Source organism: Macaca mulatta, chromosome 10, assembly GCF_049350105.2.
Source record: "Macaca mulatta isolate MMU2019108-1 chromosome 10, T2T-MMU8v2.0, whole genome shotgun sequence".
Taxonomy (NCBI): domain Eukaryota; kingdom Metazoa; phylum Chordata; class Mammalia; order Primates; family Cercopithecidae; genus Macaca; species Macaca mulatta.
Genome location: NC_133415.1, coordinates 85,313,452 through 85,328,532, shown reverse-complemented (window position 1 = coordinate 85,328,532; position 15,081 = coordinate 85,313,452). Strand labels below are relative to the sequence as shown.

Below are 15,081 nucleotides of genomic sequence, written 5' to 3'. Positions count from 1 at the left end.
GCCTGGCCTCATTGTTTTTTAACATATGAAATCTCTAAAACACCGGCATCTAATAAAGAAAATATTTTTGACACCACACAGTCCACATCTCTGGGCCAGATGCGGGTGAGCCACAGAGTCTGCAACCTCTGACCTGTCCCTTCTCCTCCAAGGTGGCTTCCTCTTCCACGGGCTCTGTTAAATGCTCCCTGTGGGTGACAGGCCTGCAGCACAGACTGACAGACTGAAAGGGCTTTCCTTTTGTTCTTTCTGCCAGAAAACGAGCCTCCATCTCCACTGGTCTCTGGGATTATCGATTACAACATGCCCCTCACCTCCACCTACCTGAAGCAGATGAAGCTTCGAGTGATGAATTCCCAGGAGCAGGTAAGGCGGCCGTGTCCCCTCACCCCACCTGGAGGTGTCAGTGGCCAGGTCCCCTCACCACACCTGGAGGCGTTGGCAGCCCTGTCCCCTCACCCCACCTGGAGGCGTCCTGACTTGCCTGGCAGTGGTTGATTCTTTCCAAGACTTGGGGCCACAGCTTGTGTAAACACATGGGAAATCAAAGAGGCCCTTATCTGGTTATCTGGGCTGTCCAGGCAAGAATGTGTTTCTCGTGAGAGGGTCTCCTGTGCAGACAGCCCTGCGGGTCTTCAGAGAGAAAACTTTCCCCTTGGGTGGGCTCGCGGGAGGAGGGGGAGGAGGGGACGTGGAAGGGAGGGAGCCGCAGCCCTGGCCCCTGGAGTTGTTCTCTCCCTGCTCTGCCCTTTATCGCTGGCCTCTGGCCACCTTCCCCTAGGGAGGCAAGAGAGAGTGGCTGCCTGCCTGTGGCCTCTGTCACTCTTGGGGCCCAGATGGACTAGGAGGATAGTCCTTGGAGGGTGGCCCTGGGGCCTCCTGGCCGTCCAAGCCTCCCCAGCTGGGGTTTGCCAAGGGCCATGAAACACCATGGAAACAGGCTATGAAAAGAAACTCCCTCTCGCCTGCCTTCCCACACAGTCCACCTCCTAACCCTTTGCAAAGCAAGTACCCTGACTGTCTTTCAAAGAAGGACTAGGTGAGTTCCTCTCCACCTCCACTCCCCCGCCACTGCCTAAAACCAGGGTAATCACTTCTTGCCTTCGGCTTGGAGTGTTCTCGTCTCTTGTGACATCCAAACCCATCATGTCCTTGTGGCCCTAGCAGGGGACTGGATTCTTTCTCTCCCATTGAAAGATGGGGCAGAACTGGAGTCTGACTTCCAGCCCTGGGTGCAGCTGTCCTGTGCGCTGGTCTCCTTGACAACCCCAGCATGCATGCTCCGAGGGGGTGGTGGCTCCTCGGTCAGATCCATGGTGATGTAGCAGGGCACGTGCAGGTGGCATCTCTGGTGTGATACCCAGTATGAGGACTTCAGCCGGGTGGCTTGAACCTCCAGAGCTGTGTATTCCTTTCGAGAGGCGGGGCGGCCAGCCCTCCTGTCCCCACACTGTGCCTAGACCCTAGAGGCTGTGTGACATAGGCTTTGCTCTGAGCGGTAGAACTGTTTGCTAGAACTGTGTCTCCCGTGTCTTCTCATCTGAGTGTGCCTGTTCTGGGATGGTTGCATCTCCAAGAAACTTCATATCATCACAAATAATTCCAGTGGGGAAAATGGACTTGGGCTGGGTTTCCAATGCACAAAGGCAAAGTAGTTTGGGCTGCAGGAGTGTCGGTAATGAGGTGTCACTTTTGTTGTTGGTTATAGAATCCCAGCACCACTGTTCGGCCTCTGCGTTAGGTCTCCTCTGACTGCTGCTGAAGAGCAATCTGTGGCCTTTCTTTCCTGTAGCCATCCTCACTGTCCCCGGCGCCTGGCTTCGTAAACACAGTCATCACCGTGCTCATCTGTGCCCAGGAAGAATGGAGCACAGAACCGCACAAACAGCGGGGCGCACAGCCCCCGGGTTTTGTTTCCTACAGAATGGCACTAAATTCAGGTCACCCCTAGAACCAGTAGTGGTCAGTGTCGTGCAAGTTGTGATCTCTTACTAAAGAATCAGATATTTGATTTGGTTAAAAATCCTTACTGTATCTTCACTTGTGTCAATGGAAGGAGGGGAGTTAAGACTACGGGTTAGGTGCTTTAACGAGGATTCAGTCATTCCACAAATATTTATGGAACTCTGTTCTGTGAGCCAGGCTCACAGAAACAGGATTAGCAGAAACAGCAGTACCCCTAGATTTTCTTTCCTTCTTGCTTGCTTGCTTGCTTTCTTTTTCTTTCTTTCTTTCCCTCTTTCTTTCTTTCTTTCTTTCCTTCCTTCCTTCCTTCCTTCCTTCCTTCCTTCCTTCCTTCCTTCCTTCCTTCCTTCCTTCCTTCCTTCCTTCCTTCTTTCTTTCTTTCTTTCTTTCTTTCTTTCTTTCTTTCTTTCTTTCTTTCTTTTTTTTTGAGGCAGGGTCTCACTCTGCCACCCAGGCTGGAGTGCAGTGGCGCAATCTCAGCTCACTGTAACTTCCACCTCCTGGATTCCAGTGATTCTCCCACCTCAGCCTCCCAAGTAGCTGGGATTACAGGCCCCTGCCACCATGCCTGGCTAATTTTTTGTAGAGACGGGGTTTCCTCATGTTGGCCAGGCTGGTCTCGAACTCCTGGGCTCAAGCAATCTGCCTTCCTAGGCCTCCCAAAGTGCTGAGATTCCGGCTGGCATCCCTGTATTTTCTTCTGATCTAGGGGAGACAGACACCAGCCAGAGGATCGCACACAAATGCCCAGCTCACAGCAGACGGTGATAAACAATGGAGGAAGTGATCAATGGGGCATTGCGATGGTGTAGAAGGACTTGTGGCACTGGGGGTACTTAGGGTGGGCTGGAGGGTGGGCTGAGGCAGGGATCAGGGAAGCTGTGCCTCAGAAAGGGGTGCTTCAGCTGAGAGTGGAATCTGAAGGGAAGAGAGTTCCAGGCCGAGTGAACAGTTTATGCAAAGGCCTTGTGGCTCAAGGGACGACCAAGACTAAGACTGCAAGAGATTTGAGGGGCTGGTGTGGCTGCAGCGGCTGCAGCAGATAATGTGAGGAGTCCTGTTGCTGAAGCAAAAGGGGGAAAGCCCAGTGTTGGGTGCATAAGCACCTGGTGAGTATCTGTGGATGAACCGAAGTTCATGACGTGAGATGCAGAAATTGCCCTGGTGAGGCTCTGACAGCTTCCAAAGGAAGGAAGGACTGTGGAGGGCGTTTGTCTCCAGGGTGCTCTGGGAGTCCAGTTGGGGCAGGGCCAAGATCAAGGTGGCCTCTGCTTACAATGGGGCTGGATGTGACTTCCTCAGCTTCATTAGTAGTTTTCAGGTGGGGGCCCCTGAATGTAGCCAGCTTCTTCTGAGTGCTGCAGGAGATGGAAGTTCAGGCCTGCCTTTCACCGCCTGGCAGGTGAAGCAGCCTACCGCCTCGTGCCTAGAGCCCTTCATTTGTCAGTCTTCAGCACTCCGCGCAAAGCAATGAGCTCTCAAGGCCTCCGCCTCTTAGGCAGCACCGTTATCCCTGTTTTATGGCTGGGCACGTGGCGCAACATGAAATCACATGGCTCACCAGATTATTTATCTGCAGCAGCAAGGAAGGGCCAAGGACCCAGCAATCTTTGATTCTTCAGCTTGAGTTAGAACTAAAAATACATATACTTGAATTACTAGCTTATTTCTTGTGCAGCAAAGGCAGGCCAGGGTGGCTGAATGACTCCCCACCATCCAAACACAGCTGCAGGACAGGTTCGGCTGCTGTCAAATCCGATGTCCCAAGACAAGGCTTTGAGAGTGGTTTCATTTCATCACTCTGACCACAAAATGCTGAAAAAGGACATCTGTAGTGTTTGCAGAACTCTAATGCAGGTTACATGGAAAATAAGCCCAATACTAAAGTAACCGGTAACCAGGATATTTTGTTTTATTTAATTAATTAATTTATTTATTTATTTTGAGATAGAGTCTCACACTGTCACCCTGGCTGGAGTGCAATGGCGTGATCTCAGCTCACTGCAACCTCCACTTCCCAGGTTCAAGCAATTCTCCTGCCTCCACCTCCGGAGTAGCTGGGATTACAGGCGGCTGCCACTAGGCCCGGCTAATTTTTTTTGTATTTTTAGTACAGACATCGTTCACTCTGTTGGCCAGGTGATCTCGAACTCCTGACCTCATGATCCGCCTGCCTTAGCCTCCCAAAGTGCTGGGATTACAGGTGTGAGCCGCTGTGCCCAGCCAGGATAAATATTTTATTAATGCTGAACAAAGCTCTATGTCTGCAAACTTTGGGTAAGAAAAAATCTCAATAATCTGTTTATTTCCAACATCACGTATCCAAGGATAAATGGTAAGGCAAGGAGAACATTTTCCCTCACTTTGCTTTGATCAATGTGCAGGTGGTGGGATTTTCTTGAGGGCTGGACAGAATCATGTTATTTGTAGGCCAGTTGTATCAGATTAATGTGCTAGAAAATGAGTCCTTCTCTGCAGAGGGTGTTAGATAATCTGAAAATTCAATAACAAGATTCACAGAAAGAAGAAAGATTCTTCTTTTTTTTTTTTTTTTTTCTTTTTTTTGAGACGGAGTCTCGCTCTGTCGCCCGGGCTGGAGTGCAGTGGCCGGCCTCAGCCTCCCGAGTAGCTGGGACTACAGGCGCCTGCCACCTCGCCCGGCTAGTTTTTTGTATTTGTTTTTAGTAGAGACGGGGTTTCACGGTGTTAGCCAGGATGGTCTCGATCTCCTGACCTCGTGATCCGCCCGTCTCGGCCTCCCAAAGTGCTGGGATTACAGGCTTGAGCCACCGCGCCCGGCCGGAAGATTCTTCTTAAAGTCTGGTTCAATGCACCCAATATTGATAGTGTCCTCAGTGTACAAGGTACCACTATGGGGGTTAGACTCCACCCTCTCGGGACCTCCAGCCTAAGACACAGACCACAGGAGCTGTCATCAAAGTGGCCACACTGAGCAGAAAAGAGTGGAGTGTGGCCTGATCAAAGACTTTTTTATTTGGGAATACTCTTACAAAGATATAAAATGGAAATTGTATTTAGTTGTGCAGAGGAAGGAGCCATCTTCTTGGAAGGGGCAGGGAAGGAAGATTTCATGAAATGTAGACTCTCTCAGACAATAGCCGTTAACATTCTCTGATGAAGTGAGGCTCCAGAAAGGGGTGCAGACCATGCTCTTAGGGCCAGGTCCGGCCGGCAAGTGCCATTCTGAGCTGCTGATCCTTCAGGTTTGCTCTCAAGGGTGCGAGCAAGATGCCATGAGGCCTGCTGGGGTCTCTTCACACAGCCACTGATTTCGTTTTCTGTCTCATTTAGTTTTCTTTCATTCATATTCTTCTTATTATTATTATTTATTTTATTATTTTTTTTTTGAGACGGAGTCTGGCTCTGTGGCCCAGGCTGGAGTGCAGTGGCACGATCTCGGCTCACTACAAGCTCCGCCTCCCAGGTTTACGCCATTCTCCTGCCTCAGGCTCCCGAGTAGCTGGGACTACAGGCGCCTGACACTGCGCCCGGCTAATTTTTTGCGTTTTTTAGTAGAGATGGAGTTTCACCGTGTTAGCCAGGATGGTCTCTATCTCCTGACCTCGTGATCCGCCCACCTGGGCCTCCCAAAGTGCTGGGATTACAGGCGTGAGCCACCGCACCCGGCCCTTATTATTTGTATTATTTATTTATTTATTTAAAGACAGAGTCTCACTCTGTCACCCAGGCTGGGGTACAGTGGTACAGTCTTGGCTCACTGAAACCCGGGTTCAAGTGATTCTCCTGCCTCAGCCTCCAGAGTAGCTGGGATTACAGGTGCCTGGCTAATTTTTTTTGTGTGTGTATTTTTAGTAGAAGTGGGGTTTCACCATGTTGGCCAGGCTGGTCTCGAACTCCCGGCTCAAGTGATTCGCCTACCTCGGCTTCCCAAAGTGCTGGGATTACAGGTGCAAGTCACCACACCCAGCCTCTTTTTTTTTTTTTTTTTTAAATTACACAAGTAGGCCTGGCGCAGTGGCTCACTCCTGCAATCCCAGAACTTTGGGAGGCCGAGGCAGGTGGATCACGAGCTCAGGAGTTCAATACCAACCTGGCCAAGATGGTGAAACCCCGTCTCTACTAAAAAAAATACAAAAAAAAAATTAATTACACAAGTAACACACAGACTCAGCAGGAAAATCAGTCATCAAAAAGCAAAAGCATGGCAATGGAATATTTTGGTGTACACCCTTCCAGACTGTTAAAGAAAGAGGGGAGTATCCTATATGTATAATCTGCTTTGTTGACCCACATTATTCTGGGTCTCTTTGCCCTTTGCTGTTTCCACCTATCGAAGGAGCTGCTTCTATGATTTTCCTGTCATTCATTCACACAGCTGTCCATACATCCTTTTGTGTACTCTGAGCCAGGCACTGCTCCAGCTGCCAAGGAGACAGCGGTGAACAGGTCCAAGTCTCTGCCCACCGGGCTCTCCCAGTTCAATGAGAGAGACAAGAAAAAAAACAAATCAACACTCTGGGATCTGCAGGAAGTGCTCAGAGGAGCAACGGAGTGGGGACACGGGAGTGAGGGAGTGGGTGCTGTTTCAGGCAGATGGTAATTAATTAGGCGATTCTTCGGTGTCCAGCACGCTACCTGCTTTATCCCTCACTAGGTTGAGTTACTGTCCTCATTCTACAGATTTGACAACTGAGGCTCAGAAAGGCTCAGCCCTTGCTCAAGGCCACACAGCCTCTAATATGAATTGGAGCCCAGATCTCCCCAGCCCCAAACCTGTGCCAAACTGTTTCTCCCCACACTCACCTGGATAAGGATGTGCTTTCTAGAAGCAGAGTGCTGACTGCAAATGCAAGCTGCCTGCGAGGACCACCCACTGCCCGTGGGCTTCGTAGAGGGACACCCTTGGCAGAGATGCTGGTGGCCTGTGTGCCAGAGGGCAGCAAGCACAGGTCGAGGGCTGTGTTTGGCCTGGGACCTGGGAGCCACCTTAAATATAAGGAAAATAAGGGCATATTGGGAGCGGACTGTGACAGGGCATCACCCCCACCTCCCTTGTGAATGCTACGTTGTCTGCAGGGGCAATTTGATGTCTACATGATCCTTCCTGAGATGACAGTGTTGGAACTGAGGCCGCCTTGTAGAAATTAGCTGTGGAAGCAGAGACAACTGTGCTCCTTCTCCATGCCAGAGGAAGCCGAGGCCCAAAGAGGCTCAGGGCTCAGCTCTGGGCTCTGTCTGGAGGGAAGGACTGTGGGCACCTCCCTTGCCTCCCTCTCAGCAGTTCCTGGAGCAGAGCTAATGTCCCGCTAATGGTTTTAATGGTCCTGACAGCAGTGTGTGAAGTGGTGTGGCTCCATTGTCTGAGCCCACGTGATGGAGGTTCTAGCTTGCCCCCATTAACCTCTGCCTCCCTCTCCTCTACCGTGCTGTCCTGGCCCAGAATTTTCCTTGGGTCCTGGAGGGCAGGAGAGGAGGAGAAGACCCCTTCACAGACAGTGAGCTCTTCTTAGGAGAGGGGACAAAACAGCAGCCACAGAGCTGTCACCTGGGACAGAAAACAGACGGGGCTAGTGCCAGGCAGTTCAGGGACACTGGCTTGGTTATTAATTAATTAATTAATTAATTTATTTATTTATTTTGAGACAGAGTTTTGCTCTTGTTGCCCAGGCTGGAGTACAGTGGTGCAATCTCAGCTCACTGCAACCTCTGCTTCCAGGGTTCAAGTGATGCTCCTGCCTCAGCCTCCTGAGTAGCTGGGACTACAGGCGCGAACCACCACGCCCGGCTAATTTTGTATTTTTAGTAGAGACGGGGTTTCTCCATGTTGGTCAGGCTGGTCTTGAACTCCTGACCTCAGGTGATCCATCCGCCTTGGCCTCCCAAAGTGCTGGGATTATAGGTGTGAGCCACTGCGCCGGGTCTGGCTTATTTTTAAAATGGTATTTGGGCAAGGAGAGAGGGCCTGGATGAGGGAAGCTGAGAGGTAACAGCTGGAGCAGGACCTGGGGCCAGGGGAGGCTGGAGCCAGTTTTCGGAACGGAGGAGAAGGAGGCCAGGACCCAGAGGAAGCCCCCTCCTTGGAAGCCAGGCCCAGGAGAGAGTCCTTCCTCAGTCATCACTGGGGAGTGAGGTTCGGATTTTGAGCAGGAACTTTCTCAGGCTTCCATCCCCCTAAATGGAGAAGGAAACAAGGCCACCCTGAAAAATTCTCCACATTCATTTTTTTAAGAAAACTGTAATAAATATATAAAACCTAAAATGTGCCATTTTAACCACGTTTAAGTATATAAGTGAGTGGCATTGAGTATATTCACAAGGTTGCACAACCATCACGAACTATCTATTTCCAAAATTTTTTCATCACCCGAAACAGAAACTCTGTATCCATTAAGCAATAATTCCCCTTCCTCCCCTCCCCCAGCCCTGGCAACCTCTATTCTGCTTTCTCTCTATGCAATTGGCTCTTCCAGGCACCTCATGTCATGGAATCAGACAATATTTGTCCTTTTGTCCTTTTGTGCGTCATGTCTCCAAGGTTCATCCATGTGGTAGCATGTGTCAGAACTTTATTCCTTTTTGTTAGTTTTTTGAGACAGGGTCTCACTCTGTCACCCAGGCTGGAGTGCAATGACACGATCACAGTTCACTGCAGCCTTGCCCTCCCGAGCTCAATCCGCCCACCTCAGCCTCCTGAGTATCTGGGACCACAGGTGAGCACCACCACACCTAGCTAATTTTTGTTTTGTTTTTTTTTTTTTTTTTTTGTAGAGATGTGGTTTAGCCATGTTGTCTGGGCTGGTCTGGAACTCCTGGGCTCAAGCAATCTGCCCATCTCAGCCTCCCAAAGTGCTGGGATTACAGGCATGTGTGCTATTGTACCTGACCAACTTTATTCCTTTTTATGACAATAATATTTCATTGTTTGGTTAGACCACATTTTGTTTATTACATTTATCTGTTCATGGACATTTGGGTTGTTTGCACCTTTTTGGCTAACTATATTTACTTTTTAATCATTATCTTTTCTCTTTCTTTTCTTATGAACCCTCTCAATCTCTCCCCTGCCCAGAAAGACCCCCCAAATATGGGCAGACACAAAGGAGAAGGAGTGTTAATGGGTTACTGTGACAGACTGTCATTTACTCAAACAGTGCTGACTCGTGGGGTTCTTACCATGGAGAACCCAAGAGTACTGACTTAGACAACCATGTTTAGGGGCCTGATAGCAGTGATGACTCCCTTCTTTCCTTCCTCAGGCTGCCCTGCAGCCCAGGTGAGGTGGGAGTTCAGAGGAGTAATAGCAGAATGGAAACATGGCCTCGTCTCCTGCTGTGGCTCAATGTGTGTGACCTTTGATGGTCTCTTAAAGAAGCGGAGGTGGCCGGTGCAGTGGCTGAAGCCTGTAATCCCAGCACTTTGGGAGGCCAAGGCGAGTGGATCACAAGGTCAAGAGATTGAGACCATCCTGGCCAACATGATGAAACCTCATTTCTAAAAATACAAAAATTAGCTGGGCATGGTGGCACGTGCTTGTAGTCCCAGCTATTCGGAGGCTGAGGCAGGAGAATTGTTGCTTGAACCTGGGAGGCAGAGGTTGCCATGAGCCGAGATTGTGCCACTGCACTCCCCCCGACGACAGAGCAAGACTCCGTCTCAAAAAAAAAAAAAAAAAAAAGGAAGCAGCAGAGGTTCTGAGATGTTTCCGTAAAGAGTAATCTCTATGGAATAGAAATAGAGTGTAAAACTTCTAAACCAGTAGAGTGAATAAAAGAAACACAGAAAACTTAATCAGTCCAGCAAGAGTGATTAAATGGGGAATAAATGAAGAAACCACAAAAAAGAGATTTATGTATACATATAAAATAAGTATAAATGAATATGATAAATAAATGTATATATAATAAATTACATAAAGTAGGCCGGGCACGGTGGCTCAAGCCTGTAATCCCAGCACTTTGGGAGGCCGAGACGGGCAGATCACGAGGTCAGGAGATCAAGACCATCCTGGCTAACACGGTGAAACCCCGTCTCTACTAAAAAAATACAAAAAACTAGCCGGGCGAGGTGGTGGGCGCCTATAGTCCCAGCTACACGGGAGGCTGAGGCAGGAGAATGGCGTAAAAACTTGCAGTGAGCCGAGATCAGGCCACTGCACTCCAGACTGGGCGACAGAGCGAGACTGCATCTCAAAAAATAAATAAATAAATAAATAAATAAATAAATAAATAAATAAGTAACATAAAGTAACATAACACAAACAAGACCAAACTACTAAATATAAAAAATGTGAATGGGGGGCCGGGCACGGTGGCTCAAGCCTGTAATCCCAGCACTTTGGGAGGCCGAGACGGGCGGATCACGAGGTCAGGAGATCGAGACCATCCTGGCTAACACGGTGAAACCCCGTCTCTACTAAAAAATACAAAACACCAGCCGGGCGAGGTGGCGGGCGCCTGTAGTCCCAGCTACTCGGGAGGCTGAGGCAGGAGAATGGCGTGAACCTGGGAGGCGGAGCTTGCAGTGAGCTGAGATCTAACCACTGCACTCCAGCCTGGGCGACAGAGTGAGACTCCGTCTCAAAAAAAAAAAAAAAAAAAAAGAGTGAATGGGTTAAATTTCATTACCCAGTATCATAAAAGGCTCCGATGGGCCTTCTTAAATGGCATTTGGTATTTACAAAAGACATTTATCAAAATGACACAAAAAGGAAAATTAAAACAAAAAAGAGGGAGTAGTGATAATGTTAAATAAATATTCAAGGCAAAAAAAGCATTAAGTAAGGAAAAGTGTGATATTTTATGATGATCAAAGACAGTTTCCCAGTGACACTCCAGAACTTGGAGGTCAGCCCTTGCGGGAAGTGAGGAGGTCTGTTAAGCTTTGCTGTAAGAGGCAGAATCTTTCTTTCTAGCTCTCAGCATATCTTTGCCATCTCCACTCTCTTTCCACCATTTGCAGATTTTGCTACTGTCTTGGAATAGCCATTTCTCTAGACTGTTCAAACTTTGAGCATCTGTGTCTGCTCCTGAAAACGTGCATGGAGCAATAAGTGGGGTAGACCCTGTAGCATTTGTGAGGGTGTGGGGTCTGCTGCTTTGGCTGCCTAGATTTTAGTCTGCCTCATTCTTTCCCCATGGGGCTCTCCCACTGAGGCGACCACTTTCCTCTCAGTTCACAGCCTCCCAGGCTCCTACCCGTCCCACCACCTGTCTTCCCTACTTCCAGCCTTGCTGGTCCGCCTCTGGCTTCTTTCCTTTGCTCTATCTATTACCTCCTCTTGTTGTGTAGCTGAGCTGCAGGGGCCTTACTTGCCACCATGAGACCACAGAAAAGGCCTGAAATGCCATCGGCAACATTTTCAGGATCTGAGAATCTATAGCCCAGACCTTCGTCCTGTCTCAGTAAATTCCTGGCCCTGTAGAAGGTTTATGCTACAGCAAGAAAACAAAAGCAACTGAAATACTGTCCTTGACCAAGCCTGCTGTTGTGATTTCCCTAGGCAGAGGACGATTCTTGGCGCATTTCTGCTGTGAGAGGGCATGCAGGTGGAGAAGCTGCTGTGAGCCTCTACCTTGTGCCCCTAGACCATCCACCACAATCCTAGGGCAGCTCACCTACAGAAATCACTTCTGGATGGCCCTTTACCCCTTTTTAAACAGTTTTGATTTATTTGCATTTTTTTTTATGTTTATTTTTTATTTTGAGATAGAGTTTCACTCTTGTTGCCCAGGCTGGAGTGCAATGATGTGATCTCAGCTTGTTGCAACCTCTGCTCTTAAGTTCAAGAGAGTCTCCTGCCTCAGCCTCCCGAGTAGCTGGGATTACAGGTGCCTACCACCACGCCTGGCTAATTTTTGTATTTTTAGTAGAGATGGAGTTTCATCATGTTGGCCAGCCTGGTCTCGAACTCCTGACCTCAGGTAATGCACCCGCCTCGTCTTCCCAAAGTGCTGGGATTACAGGTGTAAGCCACCACACCCAGCCTGCATTTATTTTTATTTTAATAGATAGAATACTTTATTATTATTATTATTATTTTGAGTCACCTAGGCTGGAGTGTAGTGGCATGATCCTCACTGCAACCTCTGCCTCCCTGGTTCAGGTGTTTCTCCTGCCTCAGACTCCTGAGTAGCTGGGATTACAGGCGCCCACCACCAAACCCAGCTAATTTTTGTACTTTTAGTAGAGACGGGGTTTTACCATGTTGGCCAGACTGGTCTTGAACTCCTGACCTCAGGTGATCTGCCTGCCTCAGCCTCCCAAAGTGCTGGGATTACAGGCGTGAGCCACCACACCTGGCCTAGAATACATTTTTTAAAATCATATAGAAAAATAGCAGACCCTGCCCCAGCCTCCTCACTTCAGTATCTACTCCCTAGGGACAGCCTCTTTTCTTTCTTATCTTTTAGCTGTCTCTTCTGGTATTTAACTCCTATTTCAAAATAACCTGCTTGTACTATTAGTTCTTGATTTTTCTGTTGGGGCTTTTGTTGTTGTTAATTTCTTGCTGTAGGAAATAAGTATTTGCACTCTTACACCCTCTTATAAATACACTTATTATTTCTCCTTCCTCCATCCCACAACATATCTATACCTCTCTATTTAGATGGATTGCTATTCATTGTTTATATTATTATGACTGTGTGCATATTACTCATAGCTGACCCAATTAGCATGCTATGATTACGTTTCCTTACATTTCCTTTCTTTGGATTCCCCAGAGTTAGTCATTGCCTCCTTTTCCCCATCCGTAGCTCTCTCTCTTTTGATCTTGCCTATGCTGTGTGTGTTGTCATTTTTATTTTTATGTACTCAAATGTATCAATTTTTTCTTCAGATCACTTCTGCATTTGAGTCTTAAAAAGGCTAATTCCGTTCCACCCCCACGTTTTCTTTTAGTAGTTTTATGTTTTCATTTTTTTGATAGACTATTTTTGAGAACAGTTTTAACTTTACAGAAAAATTGGGAAGATAGTACAGAGTATCCACATTGCCCACTCCCAGACACACACAGTTTCCCTATTATCAATGTCTTACATTAAGGTGATACATTTGTTACCATTGATGAACCACATTGATACATTATTGTAACTAAAGTCTATAGTTTATTTAGATTCCCTTAGCTTTTACCTAATTTCCTTTTCTGTTCCAAGATTTCATCCAGGATACAACATTTAATTTTCATTGTAACATTTAATTACATTTAATTGTCATGTCCCTTTAGTCTTCTTTGGGCTTTGACAGTTTCTCAGACTTTCCTTGTTTTTGATAACCTTGACAGTTTCGAAGAGTACTAGTCATGTATTTTGTAGGATTTAGAAATTTGATGTTTTTCTCTATATAAAACTGGGGTTATGGGTTATTAGGAGGAAGACCACAGACATGGGGCATTGTTTTAATCACATCCTGTTAAGGGTCCATAATATCAACATGATTTGTGACTGTTGCCATTGGCCTTGATCACACCTGGTTGAGATAATGCTTGTCAGATTTCTCTGCTGTCAAGTGACTTTCCTTCTTTCCACACTGTGCACTTGGGAAGGAAGGCACCGTGTGCAACCCACACCTGAAGAGTGGGGAGTCATGCTCTGCCCTTTTTAGGGTGAATTATCGACGTAAATTATTTAGATTGCTCATGCATAGGAGATTTGTTTCTCCTCCCCCACTTGTTAATTTATGCAGCCATTTATAGAAGTCGGGACTCATAGCTGTTTATTTTATGCTTTGGTAATCATTCAATACTTCTTCATTTTGTTGTACAAATTGTTCTAGCTTTGGCCATCGGGAGCTTTTTCAGTTGTTTCCTGTGCTCTTTTGCCATACCTCATTGGTGTTTGGGGTTTTTGTTTGTTCGTTTCTTGTTTTTTTAGTGCTTCCTTGCTTTCTGGCACTGTAAGACTCCAGGTTCATCTTGCATATTTCCTGCCCCAATCCTAGAATCAGTCATTTCTCCAAGGAGCTCTGATTCCTTTTATTGGAAAACCATATTAAAAACCAAAATATCTGACCGGGCATGGTGGCTTACACCCATTATGACAACACTTTGGGAGGCGAGGCAGAAGGGTCTCTTGAGTTCAGGAGTTCAAAACCAGCCTGGGCAACATAGCGAAACCTCATCTCTATACATTTTATATAAAACAAAACAAAACAACAAGATCTGGGCACTGTGTGTACTCATTGGTACTGAAGTGACCTTTCTTTTTCTTTTTTTTTTTTTTTTTAAAGACAGAGTCTGGCTCTGTCTCCCAAGCTGGAGTGCAGTGATGCGATCTCGGCTCACTGCAAGCTCTGCCTCCCAGGTTCACACCATTCTCCTGCCCAGCCTCCCGAGTAGTTGGGACTACAGGCGCCTGCCACCACGCCTGGCTAATTTTTTGTATTTTTAGTAGAGACAAGGTTTTACCATGTTAACCAGGATGGTCTCGATCTCCTGACCTCGTGATCTACCCTCCTCGGCCTCCCAAAGTACTGGGATTACAGGCATGAGCCACCGTGCCTGGCCGAAGTGTCCTTTCTTACAGGCCCTTCCGGCCGACAGAGAAAAAAGCATACATGGTTTTATTTTCATTTTTTATATTTAATCTTTGATCCATTTGGAGCTTATGCTGACATATTCTGAGATACAGATTCTGGTTAACCCTTTTGTCTCAGCATTGTTTGTTAAATACTCCACTTTCCCCCACTGATTTGAGATGACACCTTTAAAACTTACTAAGTTTCCATCCAAAACAGCATCTACTTCTGTTTGGTCCACTGGGCTCCTTGACTATTCGTGTAGCAGCACCAAACTGTTTTAAGTGTGAAAACTTTATCACATGTTTTGATATCTAGTAGGAGTGATTTCTCCTTTGTTGGCTTTCTTTTTAAAAGTTTTGCTGGCTTTCAAGTTTTCATTACTTTGAAAAACATAATTTTTCCTTTTTTTTTTTTTCTCGAGATAGGGTCTCCCTCTGTTGCCCAGGCTAGAGTGCAGTGGCAAAATCTTGACTCACTACAACCTCCGCCACCCGGGTTCAAGCAATTCTCCTGCCTCAGCCGACTAAGTAGCTAGGACTACAGATGCCCGCCACCATGCCCGGCTAATTTTTGCATTTTTAGTGGAGATGGGGTTTCACCATGTTGGCCAAGCTGGTC

The 15,081-nt window shown here is 47.3% G+C and overlaps 1 protein-coding gene across 4 annotated transcripts in view; it reads left to right on the top strand.

Moving 5' to 3' along the window:
* Nucleotides 1–15,081, top strand: part of NOL4L (nucleolar protein 4 like) — a 147,674-nt gene that overhangs the window by 76,333 nt on the left and 56,260 nt on the right. For all 4 annotated transcript variants that reach the window (XM_028828304.2, XM_028828303.2, XM_077951431.1 and 1 more), the window contains exon 4: nucleotides 257–366. In XM_028828304.2, the coding sequence (XP_028684137.1) occupies nucleotides 257–366 (110 nt within the window). The remainder of the gene's footprint in view (nucleotides 1–256; nucleotides 367–15,081) is intronic.